Here is a 22,858-nt window from a genome sequence, read left to right as displayed (position 1 = left end):
TATATATATATATATATATATATATGTATATATATATATATATATATATATATATATATATATATATATATATATATATGTATATGTATATGTATATATATATATATATATATATATATATATATGTATATGTATATATATATATATATATATATATATATATGTATATATATATGTATATATATGTATATATATATATATATACATATATATATATATATATATATATGTATATATATATGTATATATATATATATACATATATATATATATGTATATATATATATATACGTATGTATATATATATATGTATATATATATATATGTATATATATATATATGTATATATATATATGTATATGTATATATATATATATATATATATATATATATATATATATATATATATATATACATATGTATGTATATATATATATATATATATATATATACATATGTATGTATATATATATATATATATATATATATACATATGTATGTATATATATATATATATATATATATATATATATATATATATATATATATATATATATATATATATATATATATATATATATTCAAAGCTAAAACACATTTTTTATATGTAAATACGTAATATAATAATAAGAAAAAAATATTTAGGTAAAAATGTAAAATCATTAAAGGCATCTCAATATAAATAACGGAAGTGTCATGTTTTTTTTTCCCATTTTAGAATCATTAAAATTTCCCAAAAATATGTACATAAGAAATAAATAATATGTTTAATACAAAGCTAATAAAATAGATGTATTTATACAGAATTAGAGCAGGCATGGGCAAACTTTCTAACACAAAGTCAAGATGTTTAACCCACAAACGCTCCTAATATTTACAAACTATATTTGCCTTCCTCTCTTCCCTTGGAAATGTCTGCCCTGGTGGAGGTCTCTCTCTCTCTCTCTCACGCACGCGCACACGCATCCTCCTCCTCTGAATAAAGCATGAATTCCCTTTTCTCACTCTGACGCTTTCTTTTTTCCTAATATGCACTAAGTCGTTTATAATTCAGTACTCATTGTTTGGGAACTGTCATCAATGTGTGTGTGTGTTCTTGTATTTCTACCCTTCTTGAGACATCAACAGGGAAAAGTAGCTTCCATATGAGGACCGGTGAACAAGTTAGGACATAAATCATGGTCCCAATATGGAAAACCATTGCATCTAATAGAGAACGTCTCATTTGCAACCCTGGTGGTGAAATCTATCAAAATTAGGGTGGTCCCAAAAAGGAGGGATTTTTCAAATTTATCCGTTTTAAAAGGGCTCCCCCTCTGGTCAACATATAAAATGACAAGTGTGTGTAAAAATGTGAAGTGCTCCCCCTCTGGCCAACATATGTAATAAGTGTGTGTAAGAAATTGAAATACGCCCCCTTTGGCCAAAATTAATACAAAAAATTAAAATAAATACTGTATGTATATAGAGACATACGAACTAAATAATGATTAAAAAACAGTTACAAACAAAACATTAAATAAAATTAACTAAGAGCAGTCTTTTTCCTCACAATGTGTCAACTTTTTTTCTTATAAAATTGGGAACAATTTCTCATATTCTTTGTTTCTGTAACATTGAAATATTTTCTCTTAAAATGATTACTTTTTAATGCAAAATGGTGACATTTGTCAAATACAATTCTGAATTTTATCACAATATTGCCAATTTTTTTGTTCTTGTAAAATAGTGACATTTTTTGAGTAAAATTATGACTTTTGTCATTTTGCCAAGCAAAATTCTGATATTGCCCAAATTTTAAAGTGTTCATACAAGTGTGACTTTTGCTGAGTAAAATGACTCTTTTCATAAAATTGCCAAAATGTTAAGCTTTTCTTGTAAAATTGCGACTGTTATGGAGTAAAATTCCAACATTTATCATAATATTGCACAAATGTTTGTCTTGTAAAATTTTGACTCGCGCCGGGTAAAATGACGACTTCTATTATAATACTGTCAAAATTAAAAGTTTTTCTTGTGAAATTCCAACTAATTTTTCACAAGCTTTTTTATATTTGCATAGTATGTATATATTATTAATGTTGTAAATACAAATGTTTACCTATCTACAAAGGGTGGTCCGAGAGAGGTTGGCATTTTTCAGAGGTCTCAAGAAGGTAACAAATACATGAATGTGTGTTTCAGGGCAAGCTTGTGTTGCATAGGGGGCGCAATAATATTCCATAATAAAACAAGTGTGTGTATCTGTTATGGTGTGATCCCTTTCTCTGGCATCAACTAAAATGTCTGAGGTGCAAAAACAAAAGACAGCACAATCAGTTAAAGATGATATTTTCTTGGAATGCTTTTGCCTGCTTTTTTTTTTTTATATATCTTTGCCAATATTTTGTTTTGTTGTTATTGCCCAAATTCAATCTTTTTTTCTTTTCTTTTTTTTTTAAATCCCTTCTTTCTTTGATCTTTTCTCCCTCCCCGAGCAGCCCATTCCTTCATCTTTATTGGCAAAAGCAAACATGCTATATAGTAAATTAGAAATCCATCTTTTTACAAAGAAAAATAATACATGAAGAAAAATACATCCACATCCTTGCAATATAAACAGTAACAAATCGCAAAACTTTTATCAGATAAACATACATTTTTGTTTCTTTGCACTACGGCGTATAGCGTACAGTAGTAGTAGTAGTACAAAAGAAAAGTGGGACAGTTCACTCAGTCGTTCTTTTAAAACAAACCGTGACCTTGTGATGACGTCATCGAAATTGTGAAATGGACTTAACATGCCGGAAAGCAAATAAATATTATTTTGGTTTTTCACTCCAAACTCAAAAACATGTGACTCTTCATCAGGGTGTGTGGGAACTGTTAGAATTAGGGAAAAAAATAATTGCATTCCTTCTCCTGCAATAAAAACAATTAATTTAAAGACATTAACATATTCGGATGACTAAATGTCCTTTTCTTTTTTGCCAGATATGAAAATTCAAGGAATGTTTTTTTCTACCATTTTTTTAGAGGACTTTTAAACAACAAATGAATTAAAAATGTGACTGGAATAGGTTTTAAGTTGATTTGCCCGACCAGACGCAATTAAATATATTTAAAGGGAATACAGGGGCGAAAAAAATTGTTTTTGAGGGAAAAATTGACATGAATTAAATGGGACCAGAGCTGGTTTACAAACAGTTTTTTTTCCTCACGATATTCAATAAAAAGTAAAAAAAAATCTGTAGTGTTTTTCTTTTAAGGACAGATTGAATAAAATGTGACTGCTACTGTTTCAAAAGTTTTTTTTTTAGTTATTTTCTTGGCCAGCCAATTAAATCAAAATGGGAGCAAAATTAAAGGAAAAAAGGAAAACAAATCTAGTTTTTGATGATATCCATCCATCCATTTTCCACCACTTGTCCCTTTTTGGGTTGCGGGGGGTGCTGGAGCCTACCCAGCTGATATATTAAATTAAAATAAAATGCTAGTAAAAATACAGAAGAAATGTATAGTGGGCCTTTTTTGTCGGACATGTTTAAATGCTTCAAAAGTGTCATAATCAAATTAAAGTGACAGAAAAAAATAACAAAAAAGTGGAGCTTGGTTGTCATTTTTGCTTAAAAAAATGTTTTAAAATAAAAGGGAGGGGAAATGGCTCAAAATATTTTGTTTTTGGACCACACAGATTAAAATGGAAAAGAAAAATCACCATTAATTCCTCTTAAGTACATTTAAAACGTGTACAAAAAAAGTCATTTACCAAAAAAAAAAAAAGGGGGTTATCTTGCTGTTACATTCAAACACTTTGTGTCTAGCCGAGGACCGGAAGCATGGGTCATGTGACCCTTGCGTGAATATTTACGAGGTGTAAACTTTGTCGTAACTGCAGGGTGGCTCAGGGGGGGAAAAAAAGGAGAGAAAAATAAATAAAGTGATGAAAGACTTGAGTGAGGGTCACAATTATCATTTAGTTTTAGTGAATTAAATACAGTATGTATAAAAATACCTTTTCACAGTAGACACAAATGTTGTGCATTACTGACAGCCCTCACTCCAATTTCACCTCCAGGTATTTACTTTTTCTACGTCCAACAACACCTTTCTCAGCAGCAGGGAGAGGCTGTGGAGTGGAGGAAACTCCCCAAGAAAGAAAACGCTCGGAAAGGAAAGAAGACTTCTGCTTAGTCGTCAAAATGACTCGTTTGAAAATACTGAGGAAGAGACAAAAAAAGGTCCTCGGGTCGCCGCTTCATCGTCTCCAAGATCGGCTCTCGTACTTGTCGTCTTCGTCCTCGTCCTCTTCCTCCTCTTCTTCCTCGCCGGGTAAATAAGAGCCGCCTTCCTTTTGCTGGCAAATGACAACAAAGCAAAGTTTGACATGGGCTGACAGAAGCACCCGTGACTAAAAACAATGCAGGAGACTTGAGGGCTGCTGCTGCAAAGTGGAGACTCTGATACAAGATAACCTTAGAGTTCATTTTGCTCTACTTTCTTTCAAAGTTATCAACTAATGCTCAGACCCGCTGAATCAGAGGTGTCAAACTCATGACGCGGGACCTAAATCTGGCCCTCGACATCATTTTATCTGGCCCGCAAACACTTGGAAATGTGTCAATGAAGTACTTAATATTTTCTCACTAAATGTAATTGATTTTTTTCATTTTGACAGAAAAAATATATATACTGCTTGAAATTGGATGCCTTTTAAACTTAATAGTATCCAATATTGCAACAAATATTACAGTATATTATACTTTCCAAACATGTTTTAGTCTAAATAAAAATACTTAAATTTGCAGCACAATATTCATCAAATTAATAAAAATGACAGTAAATTTTACGCTGTTCTTTACAGCATATTACTGTAAATTGAAAAAAACTACTACTGTTTTTTGCGTTGAAATTCTGTTGACTGAGCTGCCAGTTTTTGACTGTAAAATCTTGTTTTAAACTGTGTATATCAGGGATGTCAAACATGCGGCCCGTTGGCCGGATCAGGCCCTCGAACAGGTTCAATCCGGCCCGCGAGATGAGTCAGTGTAAAATTGAGCTGCATTTTTAAATTAAATAAACTGTTTTTCTAAATGTGTCCACTGGATGTCGCAATAGCAATTCTGTTAGGCAAGCAAATTGTTTATATTGGGGCGAGCAAGTATACCAAGCAAGAGGTACACAGTAGCGGGGCTGGGACTCCTCCCCCCTGACCCAACGTAAAACACACAGGAGTAAAATAAACAATTGGTAACCCCACTTAAAATGCTGCATGAGACACATTGATATGGTTCTGTGAAAATTAGTTTCTTCTGTGAAAATTCAAAGAAAGTGAACAGTGGAAAGACAAATGAGGTAGTTGATACATAGAGGAGTTTTTATTTATGCTTTCTTATGTTTTTTGTTCAATCCTACATGGGCTGTGACTTAAAGTTGAATTGCTTTGTAGATACACTGAGATTAAGTCTAAATTCATTGTGTTCTTCATGGAGTTTTTGAAACTGTACCATTTTTTTCCGCAGATTTTTCAACTAACTTGAATTGTTTTGTCAAGAGGATCATATGTGATATGTCCTTTTTTCAGAATGTGCTTGTTCTATTTTAGGCCAAAGTAAAACCAAGAAAACAATCTGAAGTTGCCGTAGTTGTATTTTAAAGTTATTATGCCATGATTTTACCAGTCCGGCCCACATAGGAATAGATGGTTCTCCATGCGGCCCCTGAGCTAAAATGAGTTTGACACCCCTGGTGTATATGGAAAGACGGTACATTTGTTTTTACGGTAGAAAAACTGGCAGCTAAGTTGCCAGAATAAAAAAAAAGAGCTCGTACTGTTTTTTCCTTTAACAATATAATGTTGTAAAAAAACAATGTACATTTAATAGTAAAATTCTGCCACCTAAGCTGCCAGCTTACTCCCCACTGCCCCCCCGTTTTTCCATTTACCATAAAATGTTGTAAAAAACAAAACAAAACACTATTTTACAGTAAAATTTTGTAAATCTAAAGTTTTTACTGTAAAATCGACAGTCTACTTTAACAAATATATATGTATATATATATAATTAATAATGAAATCCAGAGGCAAATTCATACATTATTTGCTGTTACAAGCAGCCCTCTGATGGCGACCATAACTGCGATGTGGCCCTCAATGAAAACGACATCCCTGCTCTAAATGGTCTTCGCCAAAAGTTTGGTGTTTACGTGAATACTCCGACACATTTGACTATTACGTCACTTTAGCACACAATTTGTGTGTGTGTGCTAAAACTGTAACAACATCTTAACCCGAGCCCGAAAATGTGTAAAGAGCAAGAAAAAGGAAACACTAAAGCGATTCCTCCAGACGGTCGTCCCAGGGAGGCCAAAGATGCTCTTTGCTTCCGACGATCTCGTCCTGATTTTCCGCGGAGGATGTCGCTCGGTGAAAGATTTAGGAGTGCCGCAGAGAGAGAGAAACTTACGAGGAGAACATCCCAAACTTTCACACAGCGATCAGATAATTTGATGACATCAGCACTTTAGCACAGTGGTCCCCCAACCTTTTTGTAGCTGCGGACCGCTCATTTTTACATTTTTTTGTCATAAAGAAATACAATCATGTGTGCTTACGGACTGTATTGATCTATATTGATATATAATTTAGGAACCAGAAATATTAATAACAGAAAGAAACAACCCTTTTGTGTGAATGAGTGTAAATGGGGGAGGGAGGTTTTTTGGGTTAGTGCACTAATTGTAAGTGTATCTTGTGTTTTTTATGTTGATTTAATAATTTTTATTTTTTAAAATATTTTTTATTTATTTATCGTGCGGCCCGGTACCAATCAATCCACGGACCGATACCGGGGACCACTGCTTTAGCACATTAAATACTTGTTGAAAGCACAGGTGTCAAACCTGCATGACTCATTTCAGCAAATAAGAACACTAGCCTACTATAGTACAGTCAATTCCGGACTATAAGCCGCTACTTTTTTCCTACGCTTTGCACCCTGCGGCTTAAAAAAACGGAACGGCTCATTTATGGATTTTTCCTCACTGGCGACTATAATAAAAAGTACCTGCAGTCAACGTTCCCTCTAAGGTGCGCGCCTGCGCAATTGCGCACTGCTCACGCGTCCTCTGCGCACAGCAAATCTATGCCGCGCACAAAATCAAATCCCACTCTAAACAAAATAAACAAATCATTTGTTTTGTATGATTTTGCAATGCAACTGTGAGTAACAGGTGACGAAAGGCGGCCACAACAAATAAAACAATGTTTGTCAACACTGTTAAATTATTGAAACGTCTGTTGAGACAATTTAAGGAGGACAGGAATTCCATCGGTTCCTTTATTTAGCAAAATTGTTTGTCGGCCATAACCACACCAAAAAATGTGTAAAATACTTCTATCTAGCAAAACTAGTCATTGTCTACCGTACAAACCAAGCCAAAAGCAAGTCTTTGTCATCTGTTATATCAACAGCAGTCGCTTGCTCTCTCTCTCACCTGCACCAACACATACACTATGGCAATTAGCCACTGATGCGTTTATGGCCACACACAAAGTTGGACAACTTCAACACCTAAACAAGGTGTAAATTCCAGGTCGTTATACTATGACTCCTCAATCAGATGTGTGCTTATTCTACTGTCATTTATTAAGAATGTACAATTTTGGATATTAATCATGAAATGATGTCTAGTAGATTACAGAATTGCTAATGAAAATATTTATTTTACAGACAGAAAGTTAATAAACACTTCATCTCATGCAACATGTGAATGTTTTAGGGGAACTAAATGTGATCTCTGAAAGGGGTACACAATCTTTCCAAAGCAAGACCCCCACCCAGGCATAAAATACTATAGTGCATAGCTGATTTAAAAAAAACAATATCTAAGTGGGCCAAATCACATGTATTAGAAAATAATCTCTTTTGATATCTCTTGGTGATCGATGTTGGAGTGGGAGGTGGGCTGGAAGTCATCTGTGACCCCCGGGCAAGGCAGCGCATATCGGACCGGGTTAAAAATGGACCACCTGACGACCAACCATTAGCCACCTTTCCTTTGTAAATGCAGCCATTCCGTCAGAATGTGGTGGAGCACTTGAAGGGTGTGCTTGAATAGAAAGAAGCTTCAGACAGCGACTGTGAGTAATGTGGGTCTTACTGGAGGTAATATTAGCTGTAAATATCTCTGATCTGATTACAAATTCTGTTTCTTAGGTAGTCCATTTTCAAGTGGCCTTGTGCTAAACTCCCATTGACTAGTTAGTGTAGGTTTTTATTTGATAGTTTTTATTTTTGAATATGGTTTTATTTGATTTATTTTAAAGAGTTTTATTGCCGTACTCTTTTATGAACATTTAAAGTTTTTTGGTGAGGTTTTTTTCTTGTCCTGATGCGAGATCTGAGCCGAGAATGTTGTTGTGGCTTGTGCAGCCCTTTGAGACACTTGTGATATATAAATAAACTTTGATTGATTGGCTGATAGGTGGTTTATGGTTCTATACTAGGAACCTGAGGTGAATCACTCCAAAATCTCCCTCTTTCACCTTCTTCTTAACCCCTCCCCTTTGGCACCTAGTTCAGGGGCTACCAAGCTCTGCTCTCAATTTAATTGTAAATATCTGACTCCAGCACCCCCCGCAACCCCCAAAAGGGACAAGCGGTAGAAAGTGGAGGCTGGATAGTTTTTTGTGGTTTTTGTCTTATCATAATTAAGATCAAAATGGACTCAATGATCTTGAACATTTGACACGACCAATACTGCTGTATTTGATAAAATACCCAAATTTATAGTCTCTCCCGAATCTAATGTAAAGTATGCAAACAACAGGAGAATAAGTGCTTATTACATTTTAACAGATGTGTGATAGAACCATGTTACAACAGAAAGTAACCCTATATTAACAGTAAATTATCAAGTAGATGAATAATAATGTTAGCAAAATAATATAACTCGAAATAAAAATATGTTACCATATATTTCAGCAGCTAAATTAGGAGCCTTTGGAGCTTGTTTTGAAATGGTTCTATTATCTTTGGTATACCAAATAATATATAGTTGCATATATAGTTATCACAGATTGTGATCAATTTTAGATCATATCCCCCATTTCTACATTCTTACTCAGTGTGACATTCTCACCAAAAGTAGTAATAATTTCATTGTACACGACTAAGAATGACAGCACTCTAACTATTCAACCATGTCCGTACAAAGTAACACGCTAAAGAGTAATAATTGTAATAACAATGCTGGGAATGCTAGGAAATTGACTTAGTGACTAGGTCCCAGTCACTACGGCCTCGTCTTCTCTGACTGAAGTGACAAAATGGTATTTTTGTCTGATCATAAAATATTGTAGCTTTTGTTAAAAATTCTTTTTTTTTTTTTTTTTAAATATCAACCGCAGCCGTCTCAATTTGCACACAATGTGGTTCTATCCCATAATAGTCTGTCTGTGTTGCTCAAGCTCATTGCTTTGACCAGTCACGACGCATTTACGGACTTTCAGACTGTCGGAAAGTAGAACTCTTCAAGCTGTTTATGAAAAAAGTTTATGGCAACATAAATACCGTATTTCCTTGAATTGGCGCAGGGAATATAGTATTCGCACGTCTACAATTACTGCCGGGTCAAACTCGTTTCTCAAAATAATTAACGCATGCTTGGCCTTATCGCCGGTTTATTATTGAAGCTGGATCAAATTTTTTTCGCAAAATATTAATTTTATTATCGCATGTCTATAATTTTCGCCGGGTCAAACTCGTTTCGCAAAATATTTAGCATATGGCTAGAACTTCCACCGGGTCAAATTCGTTACGTCACGAGTGACGCATCTGTCCTCATTTTCAAAATGGAGGAAGCTGCTTTCAGTAGTTTACAATCGCACGAAGGAAAAAAGATAAAGAGCTTTTCAGTAGGATTTAAGGTCCAAGCTATTGAATACCGGTACAGTATGCTAAAGAGAACAGTAAGCAGCTATGTTTTATTAATATACCGTAGCTGCGTGTGTGAAATACTGTATAAGTCATTAAATGACTCCCGCCTCCTGGTGGTAGAGGGCGCTGCCGCGCTAGTGATCCTTCTTGCGACTTCCGGTACTGCAGAAGAAGTGAACACACGCAGCAAGAGATTTTTTTTTCTTTTAACAAGGAGGATTACATACCGGTATCTAAAATAAAACAGTTTTCTAAACTGGACTTTCAATCGAAGCAGGAGGTAATAATTAAAGGAATATCTCCATCGAAACAGAGACTTTTAAAACTGAAGAAAGAAAATAAGGAAGACTTCTATAAACAAGTTATCGATGTTTTTGGTCAGAAGGAGCTGCAAATGGACTCCATTTATAAGTACAGGTAAGACAATAATAACATTTTTTTTAATTAAATGTGCTTTTCATGATGGTATGCTTACATCACACTCAAAGCGCACGCCTAAATTGTATGGATTCCTTTTGGTAAACGCCGGAGTGAGAAGAGGTTTTAAAATAATTACCGCATGCACGGCCATTCCGCCGGTTTCCGGTAAACGCAGGAGTGACAGGAGGTTTTAAATGAATTAACGCCCCTGCGGCTATTCAAGGAAATACGGTATGTTGTGATGTGTGGGCGGAGCTTGGAGCGCTGTTCGCTATGTGACGTGACAAACCAACCAATAACAGAGTAATTGTGTTACCGTGTTGTCGTCGCCTTTCGACTCCTCCTCCTCTGGCTCTGTGGTGACAGACGGCGTCTTGGGCTTGTGCCAGGAAATCTGCAACATGCGACCTTTGAACTTGGCTCCCTGGTTGGCAGCCTAGACGACGCAAAGGGCAAAGTTATTGAGGGTCTGAAAGCGCACATGTCAAGTACCGTAAAGGCAGGCATCAATTCGGCGAACCGCTGCGTCTCTTATAGTTGCCAAGTATGTTGTTGACAAAAGCAACAACAACAAAATCAGGTATGGCTGGAGGCAACCTACTTAAGTAGTGTTGAATACCTCTAAAAGATGAATGGTCAACATCCAGCAGCTTTTTCTACTCACATATGCAGTACTCTTGTAAGGCTATTGTGTACAATTAACTCATCATGCTGACTGAGCAATTTGCTCCTTGCTGCTATTACATCATTGGTTCTGTTAATATATCAACATGTAGTCAAAAAGAGCTACTTTTCCACTTTCTCATTTACTCCAAATCATTATCTAATTTATTAACTAGGAGTATCCTGCCCGATCTAATATTGATATCGGTCCAATATCATCCAAAAAACAAGTATGGGATGATATCGGTTTACATCTAAAATCTGCAGCGAGTTTACTTGTGCAAAGCTGGATAGCCAGTTAACTTTTAAATGTCCTCCAATATGCACAAAAGTTTGGTCTTATTTTGTATTTTATGGGTATACAAAGTATAATGTGTATACAATGGTACACAAATTAGACGTACGTAATAAATGTTTCTAATTGAACAATATTGCAGTCCGAAACAGCAGGTGTGTCAATAAAATTAAGTATTAAATCATCATAGTTGCATATTGCTTACAGATACAAAGTCTCCCAAGGCAGTATTAGAATGTATTCAGTAACAAACATGTCTACATTATTCAATTTACTGTGTTATAAGCTTGACTGAATGAATTATTGTGACCACTAAGTGTCACCTAAAAACAAATTAACACTCCGCTTCAACAGCATAAATATGTTATAGGTTAGTAATGTTCATACCTACCATTGTTCTCAAGCCTTTTCTAACATTCCACACTACATAAAAATAGAAGTATGTATGATTTGCACTGATATCATATCGGGTTAATATCGGTGTTGGCCAATACTCAAGGCTACAATATCAGAAGTGAAGAAGTTGTATCTGCACACTCCTAATAATATTAACAACATTAGATTGTAGTATAAAATGAGTTTTCACGATTCAGAAGCACAAATTAACGCCCCGTCTTCTGCAGTTTAGTGGAATAACCACCTAGGCTATATTTAGAAATCATGTGACTTACATTCTCGGCTTCGCTCCGAGTCTTAAAGGTCATGACGACACCGGTGGCGTCCTGGTCACGGAGATCCTCGATCTCACCATAATTCTAGAAATCAAACATATTGAAGTGAAAAACGTGTGGGCGGGGCTTATTACGCGTCCTTTAAGCGTGCCTCACCAGAAAGTGCTGCATGAGCTCCTCCTTCTCCTCCTTGGTGACCCCTACGATAGAGAGGGCTCTGGGTCGGTGGTCTACCACCATGCGGTTGACGATGCCACCCCCTCCGCGGCTGCGACCCCTGGCGCGGCCGAAGTGCGTGGCGCCGGCTTCTGGTGGCGTCTTCCCTCTGCCTCGGCCGCGACACATCGGGGATCGTAGGATGCCCAGTTGCGTTGCCTATGAAGAAGGCGCGGCGCCATTGTCACTATGCTATCGTCATGGATACCAAACACAAATCAAGTGACTAGAAGTACAATTAAGTCAAACTACTCACCCTTTGAGACACAAAAACATGGTTGGGTTTTATTTAGTATGCTATTATTCATGTTAGCATCCGATTTGTGTTGTATTGCTTGGGTCACATGAAGTTCTACGGTTGTCATCACACTCCTTCAACTTGCCGTCTCCTACTTTTAAATTAGATGTCCCACCTTGCTCCCTCACTCCCTCACCTCTCTCGCTGACTTGACTTCCATTTGGTCCTCTGCTCACTTCTCCCTCACATCGCCCGCCCGTGATTTGCTTCAAACTTTAATGAGATGGCCTCCATAAGCGCGCGCAAAGAGGCTGACGTCTGATTGGGCTTCGTTAGCATTTAGCACTTCCTCAGGGCTCGCTAAAAGTGTCTGCGCTTTTAATGTGCACGAGGAGGACTGTCTTGGGATTGAATGGGGGCAGGCTGCGGGGTGATGCATTTTTAACAGCTATCTGATGTAGAAAGCACGAGGGAAGGAGCGGGAAGGGAAAAAAAAACATGTTAGGACGGGTGTTACTATCAAAAGATGTGTTCTTATTCGGCCGATGTTGTGACACAACAAGCCCTCGCTTGTGCTGTGTTTCAGTGGGACGGCACCAAGCGACTCTGAAGTGCTTCGCTAAGATACTGCTTACAGCTTTTATGGGGGAAAAAAAGAAAAGATGACTTCAACAGAACATTTTGGTTTTAGAAAATGTCAATTTTTAGGGATAGACTTCCAAAATAATTGTACTGATTGTGTGGAACCAATTTATTAAATCTTGAAGCGATTATGGCAAAATAAAGCGCACTACTTGTATGATGATTCAAATTCAAAAGCACAGCAAGTATAATGTCAGATATGAGACGCTGAGCATGTCTGCATCATTTACTCAATAAGACATTGGTATGGAAATAGAAACTAAGAAAAATCATCCCATTAAGTTTTTATAAATTAATAAAACACTTATAATTATATAACAAAGTATCAGCATTTTATAAAACAATTAAAATAGTGCAATATTCTATTTTGTATTTATAATATTATTTTAGTATTAACTTTGTACAGTGGTACCTCAACTTACAAATATGTTGAGATAAGAGCGGTGTCTTGGCTTTTTGATGTGCTTTAAGTAGTGAGAATTACAAGCATCCCTACCACTCGTTGGCAGAGCAAATGTCACAGTGATCCCCATAAGACCTGCCCAAAAACATCCACTTTTACTACTCATAGCTAAATATGGAAATAACCATTGGAACCACTCTTCTCCCCCACTACTCTGATTGTGGGGGGAAATAAAATATACCGGTATTACAAATAAAGAGATATATATATTTGAGACGATACCGCCATACCAATATATTTTGATGTGTCACTGATCCCCCGCCACATTCGCTTTCGCCCACAGCTAATGTACCCACACCCGAGCTCCGGCAACTGGCGGGGGGCGGCTCCTCTTTATTAACCAGAAGTAACACAAGCCGGTGAAAAGATCCAACAAAACAGCCCGCCAGAACCGACAAACTGCCACTGCTAACTGCCAAAGCTAACAACAACAGTTCAGCTGAAACCCTCGCTGAAGTCACACGTCACTTGGCAACAGACACCACCTTTTAAAGGCGCACACACACACGCACTGCCCTCATAAAGTTCTCTCAACTGCATATAACATGCAAATAAAAGTTGTTTAAGAAACACATTAATTACTTTCCCGAGTAATTAATTACATGTATTAAAGAGTAATTCCATTAGTGTTTAATATGACTTTTCTTTAAAATAAGTTTCACTCATAGTAACAGTAATGTGGTGTTGAGTTGAAACTAAACACTTTGCACGTTTTGTTTAAAATACCGATACATACTGTGTATCGCGATTAGTCCTAAAAATACTGTGATATCAGTTTTGGTCCATATTGCACAGCAATATTGTGGAAGACACCATAACTAAGAACATTCGATTTTTTCACGCAATTCCTCGCTGCTACCTGGTAGCCAAAGTTATGGTCATTGTTAATGCTCTCTCCTGTTGGATCTAATGAGTCTGCAAGACACCAATCAGAACAGACCAAAGAGCATTTCGAAGTCCTATTCCGTCTGCTGGAAGAGGTAAACACTGTAAATTATTCTTACAATATTTAATAAAACTACTGCAGTTGTTTGTATTACATTTTATTGTGTTTTTCAAACTTTTGTTCTCATTTTAACGTTTGTTTTTCTTTTTTAAAAGCATGCTACATGTTAAAATTGTGCTGTTTTGGGGGAGGAAAGGATGGATTAAAGGGGTCATATTGTTCAGTCTTTTCTACATTCAAAACACTTCCTTGTGGTCTACATAGATTATGTTGTAAAGATCATAAATGATGCGCCATTTTGTGGGCGGTCTTATTTATGTGGTTCCACTTTGACTGCATCTTCTCCTGTCATCTCCCTGTCATAATGGATAAGATGTATATGGCACTTTTCTAGACACTCAAAGCGCTTCACAGAGAAGTGAGAACTCATCATTCATTTTTACAACTCATTCATTCATCATTCATTCTCCGGTGTGAGCGGCACCGGGGGCAAGGGTGAAGTGTCCTGCCCAAGGACACAACGGAAGCGATTTTTTTGAATGGTAAGAGGCGGGGAGCAAACCTGCAACATCAAGTATGCTGTATTTATTTATTTAATACATTTCACCATGGTCAATCAAGAACATACCATAAGTCCATTAATTAAAATATCTTTAAAAGCTCATTTATATCAATAGTTTAACTTTAATAGTAGAACTCTCACATTCTTCAAATATTTCACTGTGTAGTAAAAAAAAAAAGATATATTAAGGATTTTCATAGTCGAATATCTGATTCATTAGATTTTGCACACAGTCGATAAAACTTTTTTTGTGTTTGTTAGCAAGAGCACAGCTAATGGGGATCATTACAAATAAACAGATCTCACTGGCGACTTTTTACACCTCAAAAAGTGCGTTCTACTTTCTTTTTTAGATTCACCTATATTCAAATATCTATGTAATCAATTTCAGTTTAATCCATTTTTCTGTGTTACCTACATGTGTATGAATGAAAAATGTGAACATATGTTATTATCACAACATAGTGAATTTGCAAACAGCTAAAATTATACACAAAGCAAACTATAATCTGCTACCCAAGAATATACAACAATTCTTCTCAACAAAAGAGGAAAGATATATTATTAGAGAAAAATGTAATTTAAAACATTTGTAACCCCGTACAACACTTAAAATGTTCAGTATATCAGTATGTGGAATTAAGTTATGCAATGGATTAAGCAAATAAATCAAACAATGTACTAATATGATCCACTTCAAGAAACTCGTCAAACTTAAAGTGTTTACAAAGTACAAAGAAGAAGAACCATGATAAACATTCTGAATTTTTCTCATCCATCCATTAATTTGAAATATAATCTTACTCTTCTCACCATATAAAATATAACTTACTTCACCAATTATTGTTTATTTGTTTTTATTGTTATTACTTATGGAGTATATTGTAAATAAATTGAGAACAGGAAGTGAACAAGAGTTTTAGCAACTGATATGTAAAGGAAAAGGTGTAGTATTAAATAAATCTGCTTCTTCCTACTCCTTTTAGAACATGTTGAATAGAGAAACTGGAAATTGTGATGTATCATGTTGTATGCATGCATGTTCCAAATAAACTCAAACTCAACTCAACTGCCAGATTTGATTTCATTAGGTTTTCATTAGTTATATCTAGAAGACAATGTGGATTATGGATGGAACTTGATGGTGTTCAAGTGACTTTACCTCCTTCTGCAACAGCCCCAGCTTCCTCTTCAGGTCAGTGGTGTCTTCTCCAGAGCTCATCTTCTTGTGGAAGTCCAACTCAGCATCGAGCAGCTCCTTCTGGGCCTGCACAAGAGAAATGAACCAAAAATGAATTATTCTGCCTCGTCCGTCAGAATAAGCATATGGAGTCGCCGTCTCACGTCGGTCTTGGTCTTGGGCTGGTTGTGGTTGGCTTTGGACACCTGGGCCGATGGATGAATTTCGTTCTGCAGCTGGTCTATCTTTTCGGTCAGGTCCTTAAAGGTCTTCATGGTGTTGGCTCTTTCCTCAGGTTTCATGCCTCGGTTTTTCTCCAGACGGTTAATCAGCGCCTAGTGCGACAAATTCAAATTGGGTATCTAGCCTAAATTACCGACATGATCGTTTTTATTTTAGCCATTGCATCATCATACAATGATATACTGACAAAATAAGTGCCATATAGCTTTCATTGTGGCCTTTAATTTGAGGTATGATTTAATTGACCTGCTTATTCATTTTCAGGCCATCCGATTATGGTGAGGTTAATAACCACCACAAACTAATCAGCTGAAGAGCAATGTTATCTATGCTCGTTCTGATTCCGATGTCTGGGGTAAGAATTTGATTTAGAATTGATTAAAACCGATTCTCACAGTGTATTATTTGGTATAATAATTACAAAAGAAAAGCTAGGGCGTCGTGGCGAAGTTGGTAGAGTGGCCGTGCCAGCAATCGGAGGGTTGCTGGTTACTGGGGTTCAATCCCCACCTTCTACCATCCTAGTCAAGTCCGTTGTGTCCTTGGGCAAGACACTTCACCCTTGCTCCTGATGGCTGCTGGTTAGCGCCTTGCATGGCAGCTCCCGCCATCAGTGTGTGAATGTGTGTGTGAATGGGTGAATGTGGAAATACTGTCAAAGCGCTTTGAGTACCTTGAAGGTAGAAAAGCGCTATACAAGTATAACCCATTTATCATTATCATTTATTCTTCTGGTTGCACTGAAATGGTCTAAAAAAAAGAATTTTTGAGAATTGTTTTTTTTCTTTAATTAGAAAACTTTTTCCTTTTAATTGATTTTTTGCAAACTATAAATCGTTTCAGAATTGGCATGAATAAGAATGGCGATTTTGATGTGAATACATTTTTTTGTGCACCCCTACTATGCATCTAGCTTGGACATAAATACTTACCTTCTGACATTCAATCTGCGTCTTTAACATTTCTTGCTTCTTCTTCCGCAAGTCATGCTGGAGTTTTAACGCCTCCTGAATGAGAATAAATGACATATGGCACATTCAATCACAAAAAGTCAAATAGCACAGTGTGTTGCAGCGGCGTGATGCATATTAAAAAATTGAGCGACGTGCCTGTTTCTTCTTAAGGGCTTCCTGCGCTTCCAGTGCTTTGGCCGTTTTCCCCAGACACTTGGAGGACAACTTAAGCGGGTTAGAAGTGAAAGAGGGGCTCTTATGGGGGTTTGTCAGCGCCGGCGTCACCTAAGTGGCGTACAGAGTCAGGCAGGCGAGAGAAGGAGAACGTTAGCAACACATTGAGGTCATTGTAGCGAGCTGAGAGACACGAACAACAAGACTTCACTTTTAAACGTGATCATTTACAATACAGTATGACATGTCTCACTAGCGCGTGTTCTGATTTTGTGGATTATTTGTAGTCATTCTAGCTATTATTTTTGTGCATGGGGACTGTTATCATCCATAACTGGTGTGAGGGAAAATGTATTATTATACAACATTTCTATGTTTCTCTGCTCATACATGTGCTAGTGCATAGTCAAGTGTATCGAGTGTTCTGATGTTGTGGATTATTTTTAGCCATATTTATCAGTCATAACTGGTGGGAGGAAAAAAATAACATGAGTTATACAACATTCCTCTGTTGCCCTGCTAATGAATGTGCTTATGCACAAGGAATTGTACCACATGTTCAGATTTTGTGAATTATTTTTAGTCATTCTGGGTATTTATCATCTATAACTGGTGGCAGCAAAATTAGCATTATTCATATAACATTTATATGTTGCTCTGCCTGTACATGATGGGCTAATACATTGGCAAGTGTACCGCATGTTCTGACTTTGTGGATTATTTTTAGACATTCCGGCTATTTGTCATTCATAACAGGTGGGAAGAAACTTTTCATTAATTATCAAACATTTCTACGTTGCTCTGCCCATACATATGCTAGTGCATAGTCAAGTGTACAGAATGTTCTGATTTTGTGGATTATCATTCATAACTGGTGGGAGGAACATTTGCATGTCTCACTACCGCATGTTCTGATTTTGTGGATTATTTGTAGTCATTGTAGCTATTATTTATGTGCATGGGGACTGTTATCATCCATAACTAGTGTGAGGGAAAATGTATCATTATACAACATTTTTACGTTGCCCCGCCCATATATGTGCTAGTGCATGGGCAAGTGTACATAGTGTTCTGAATTGGTGGATTATTTTTAGCCATAATTATCAACCATAACTGGTGGGAAGAAAATTTGACATTAATTATACAGCATTCCTCTGTTGCCCTGCTATTGTATGCGCTTGAGCACAAGGAAGTGTACCACTTTAGTAATTCTGGCTATTTATCATCTATAACTGGTAAAAGGAAAATTTGCATTAATTCTAGCTATTATTTTTGTGCATGGGGACTGTTATCATCCATAACCGGTCATTATACAACATTTCTATGTTGCTCTGCCCATACATGCGCTAGTGCATATGCAAGTGTAGCAAATGTTCTGATTTGGTGGATTGTTTTTAGACATTCTAGGTATTTATCATTCATAACTGGTGGGAGGAAAGTTTGCATTATTATACGACATTTTTATGTTGCACCACCCATACATGTGCTAGTGCATAGGCTAGTGTACTGAGTGTTCTGATTTTGTAGATTATTTTTAGTCATCCTTGTTATCATCCATAACTGGTGGGAAGAAAAATTGCATTAATTATACAACATTTCTATGTTGCCCTGCCAATGCATGTGCCAGTGCACAAGCAAGTGTAACGTATGTTCTGATTTTGTGGATTATTTGTAGTCATTCTGGCTATTTATCATCTATAACTGGTGGCAGTAACATTTGCATTATTTACATAACATTTATATGTTGCTCGGCCTATACATGGGCTAATACACTGGCAAGTGTACCGCATGTTCTGACTTTGTGGATTATCTTTAGACATTTCGGCCATTTGTCATTCATAACAGGTGGGAGGAAAAAGTGCAATATACAAAATTTCTATGTTGCCCTGCCAATGCATGTGCTAGTGCAAAGGCAAGTGTAACACATGCTATGATTTTGTGGATTGTTTTTAGACAGTCTGGCTATTTATCATCTATGACTGGTGGCAGCAAAATTTGCATTAATTATACAACATGTATATGTTGCTCCGCTCATACATGGGCTAGTGCATAGGCAAGTGTACCACATGTTCTGATTTTGTGGATTATTTTTTAGCATTCTGTCTATTTGTCATTCATAACCGATGAGAAGAATAAGTGCAATAGTATACAACATTTCTATGTTGCCCTGCCAATGCATGTGCTATTGCATAGGCAAGTGTAACAAATACTCTGATTTTAGGCAGTCTGGCTATTTATCATCATAACTGGTGGAAGGAAAATTGCATTCGTTATACAGCATTCCTATTTTGCCCTGCCAATGCATGTGCCCATGCATAAGCAAGTGTACCGCATGTTCTGATCTTGTGGATTATTTTCAGTCATTCTGGCTATTTATCATACATAACTGGTGGGAGGAAAAATTACATTGTTATACATTTATATGTTGCTCCACCTATACACGCGCTTTTGCATAGGCAAGTGTACTGCATGTTCCGATTTTGTGGATTATTTTTATACATTCTGGCTATTTATATGTATAATTAGTATATATAATATACATTACCGGTATATATAATATATATATATATATATATATATATATATATATATATATATATATATATATATATATATATATATACTACCGCTCAAAAGTTTGGGGTCACCCAAACAATTTTGTGGAATAGCCTTCATTTCTAAGAACAAGAATAGACTGTTGAGTTTCAGATGAAAGTTCTCTTTTTCTGGCCATTTTGAGCGTTTAATTGACCCCACAAATGTGATGCTCCAGAAACTCAATCTGCTCAAAGGAAGGTCAGTTTTGTAGCTTCTGTAATGAGCTAAACTGTTTTCAGATGTGTGAACATGATTGCACAAGGGTTTTCTAATCATCAATAAGCCTTCTGAGCCAATGAGCAAACACATTGTACCATTAGAACACTGGAGTGATAGTTGCTGGAAATGGGCCTCTATACACCTATGTAGATATTGCACCAAAAACCAGACATTTGCAGCTAGAATAGTCATTTACCACATTAGCAATGTATAGAGTGTATTTCTTTAAAGTTAAGACTAGTTTAAAGTTATCTTCATTGAAAAGTACAGTGCTTTTCCTTCAAAAATAAGGACATTTCAATGTGACCCCAAACTTTTGAACGGTAGTGTATATTATAATATATAATTATATATAACTGGTGGGAGGAAAAAAAATTGCAATATTATATAACATTTCTGTTTCCCCGTCCATACATGTGCTAGAGCATAGGCGAGTGGAACGCATGTTCTAATTTTTGTGGATTATTTTTAGTCATTCTGTCTAGAATGACTAAGATTATTTTACCCAGCCCTATTGATCATGCAACATGTTTACGTTGTGTGGCCGTGTAAGGTAAAAACTATTTTCTGTAGCTCCATTATACCGGTTATCTTGTTTTTGTGTTTTCTAGTAAGGTTCTACACACATAAAAACGTACGTTAGCAGCTTCCGTGCCAGGGTTCTGGTTGTCCGGCGTGCTCGTGGTTGTAGTGCCAACTGCTACTGCCGGCCGATGCTTGTTCAGCACATACGCGGCAGGATTGTGCTGCGGGATCTTAGATAAAAGTACAATTTGTGATAAGAAAGAGTAGAGGCGTTTACTAATTTACTTTCCTTTCCAGTGACCTTACCTGAGAGCAGGCCACCTGATTCCCCGAGATCTGCTCCATCGGGCGAATCCCCAGCATGCTGGCCTTACGGTGCCAGCGCATGTGGATGAAGCGGTTATTGAGGACAGCCTCCACAGAGTACATGGCTCGTCTGGCTTCCTCGTTGGTCGTAAACTGGATCAACGCCGCCTCGGGGTCGCCACCGAACACCACCTGAAACGAGGAAAAAAGTAAGAGCTAAAGCTTCTTCATGAAGTGTGGAATAGATGTTTTTTCCTTGCTGACTTTCTTTACCTGAATGTTGACGATGGTCCCAAACTTGCTGAAGTGCTCGTTGAGTTTAGTGATGGTGTTGAGGTCAGGCGGGATACTGCGCACCTCTAGCTTGGTGTTGACATAGAAATTCTTCTTTGGAAAGCCGCCTTTGTGCTGGTTGTTAAAATTTGGCCTAAAGCAAAAAAAATTCCGGCAATAAGTGACGTGTAACACATATTCTGCCCATTTTTGATCAGTGCTGACGTATTTGGACACTTGCAGTGATTGCATGATTATTTCTGTGATATATCGCAGCAGCTGATGATTAATAATAAACAATAAATACAGTCAGGCTATATCATAATGAAAAAATTAAAAAACTATGAAAATGTGACTGAAGCAAAGATTTTCAGCTTTAATTAAGAGATTTTACATAAATATGCCACAGGAACAGCAGGCATTTATTCAGAGGTTCAATACCATGTGAATACAAAGACGTACCGTATGAACCAAATGTAAGACCCCCGTGAATATACTGTAAGACAACTACCCCTTTTCCAAGAGCCGTTTTAAATTTTTTTATCAAAAAACAAAATTGCGGCAAATCTAACCATGATTTTAAATAATAGCATGTAAACCACCTGCTATTTAGGCAAGGGTACCTTTCACATCTGAAACGATACAGTACCAATTCCAGGTATCTGAGAATTTATACCGGTACGGTACCTAACGGCAACAATTTTTCAGTTGTTACATCTTGTTTTCTTACACTTCTGAGTCCCATTTTTAAGTATGTATTCATTCCAGTTTGTCATAGGGGTGTTGCCATAGTCAGGAAGTAGTCTTTTCCCATCAAGTTAAATGTGCCAGCCTTGTCTTTTGTTGAGCCCTACAAAGTGTTTATACTGCAAGTATTGTTTTTATTAAACACCAACTGTTTGATTGTAACATCAGTACCAACCTGACTTTTGAGTGTTTTTGATCAGGCATGCTTGCATTGTTGGCATGGAAAATCACAACATTACCTAAAAGCAGTCCACTATGAATACTACGGTTTGCCCGCCAAGTGATTAAGCCTGTGCCGAGTCCACAACTGGACGTGGCGTCACGTGCAACAAAAGGTATCGAATTATGGTACCGTTTGATTTTACGTGAATCGATAACCATCTCATTCCCAACAATAAAAAAGCTCTTCAATTCTTACTTTTGCATCCAGGGTTTTTTAATCGTTGGCCCCTCGGCTATTGCACAGCCCAGGGTTCTCTTCCTATTGTACTGCTCTGTGTTAAAACATCCTGCTGGACTAGGAGTCGTGGCAGGCTCTGTCTGGATCACTATGTTGGCAGCTGAAAGAGTTATATAAAATTATGATTCTTTGTATTAGTTTTAA

At 36.8% G+C, this 22,858-nt stretch overlaps 1 protein-coding gene across 3 annotated transcripts in view; it reads right to left on the bottom strand.

Moving 5' to 3' along the window:
* Window positions 1-2,597: 2,597 nt before the first annotated feature.
* rbm27 (RNA binding motif protein 27) overlaps window positions 2,598-22,858 on the bottom strand; it is a 40,181-nt gene continuing 19,920 nt past the window's right edge. For all 3 annotated transcript variants that reach the window (XM_062048777.1, XM_062048776.1, XM_062048779.1), the window contains 12 exons: window positions 22,673-22,814; window positions 21,508-21,661; window positions 21,235-21,426; window positions 21,042-21,158; window positions 17,569-17,697; window positions 17,392-17,466; window positions 16,381-16,551; window positions 16,199-16,303; window positions 12,126-12,344; window positions 11,970-12,053; window positions 10,657-10,776; window positions 2,598-4,336 (listed from right to left, as the gene is read on the bottom strand). In XM_062048777.1, the coding sequence (XP_061904761.1) occupies window positions 4,238-4,336; window positions 10,657-10,776; window positions 11,970-12,053; window positions 12,126-12,344; window positions 16,199-16,303; window positions 16,381-16,551; window positions 17,392-17,466; window positions 17,569-17,697; window positions 21,042-21,158; window positions 21,235-21,426; window positions 21,508-21,661; window positions 22,673-22,814 (1,607 nt within the window). In that variant the 3' untranslated portion in view covers window positions 2,598-4,237. The remainder of the gene's footprint in view (window positions 4,337-10,656; window positions 10,777-11,969; window positions 12,054-12,125; window positions 12,345-16,198; window positions 16,304-16,380; window positions 16,552-17,391; window positions 17,467-17,568; window positions 17,698-21,041; window positions 21,159-21,234; window positions 21,427-21,507; window positions 21,662-22,672; window positions 22,815-22,858) is intronic.

The sequence above is a fragment of the Entelurus aequoreus genome, linkage group LG05, assembly GCF_033978785.1.
Source record: "Entelurus aequoreus isolate RoL-2023_Sb linkage group LG05, RoL_Eaeq_v1.1, whole genome shotgun sequence".
Classification (NCBI taxonomy): domain Eukaryota; kingdom Metazoa; phylum Chordata; class Actinopteri; order Syngnathiformes; family Syngnathidae; genus Entelurus; species Entelurus aequoreus.
Note: the sequence above shows the minus strand (reverse complement) of the source record. Positions and strands in the feature narration are given on the sequence as shown.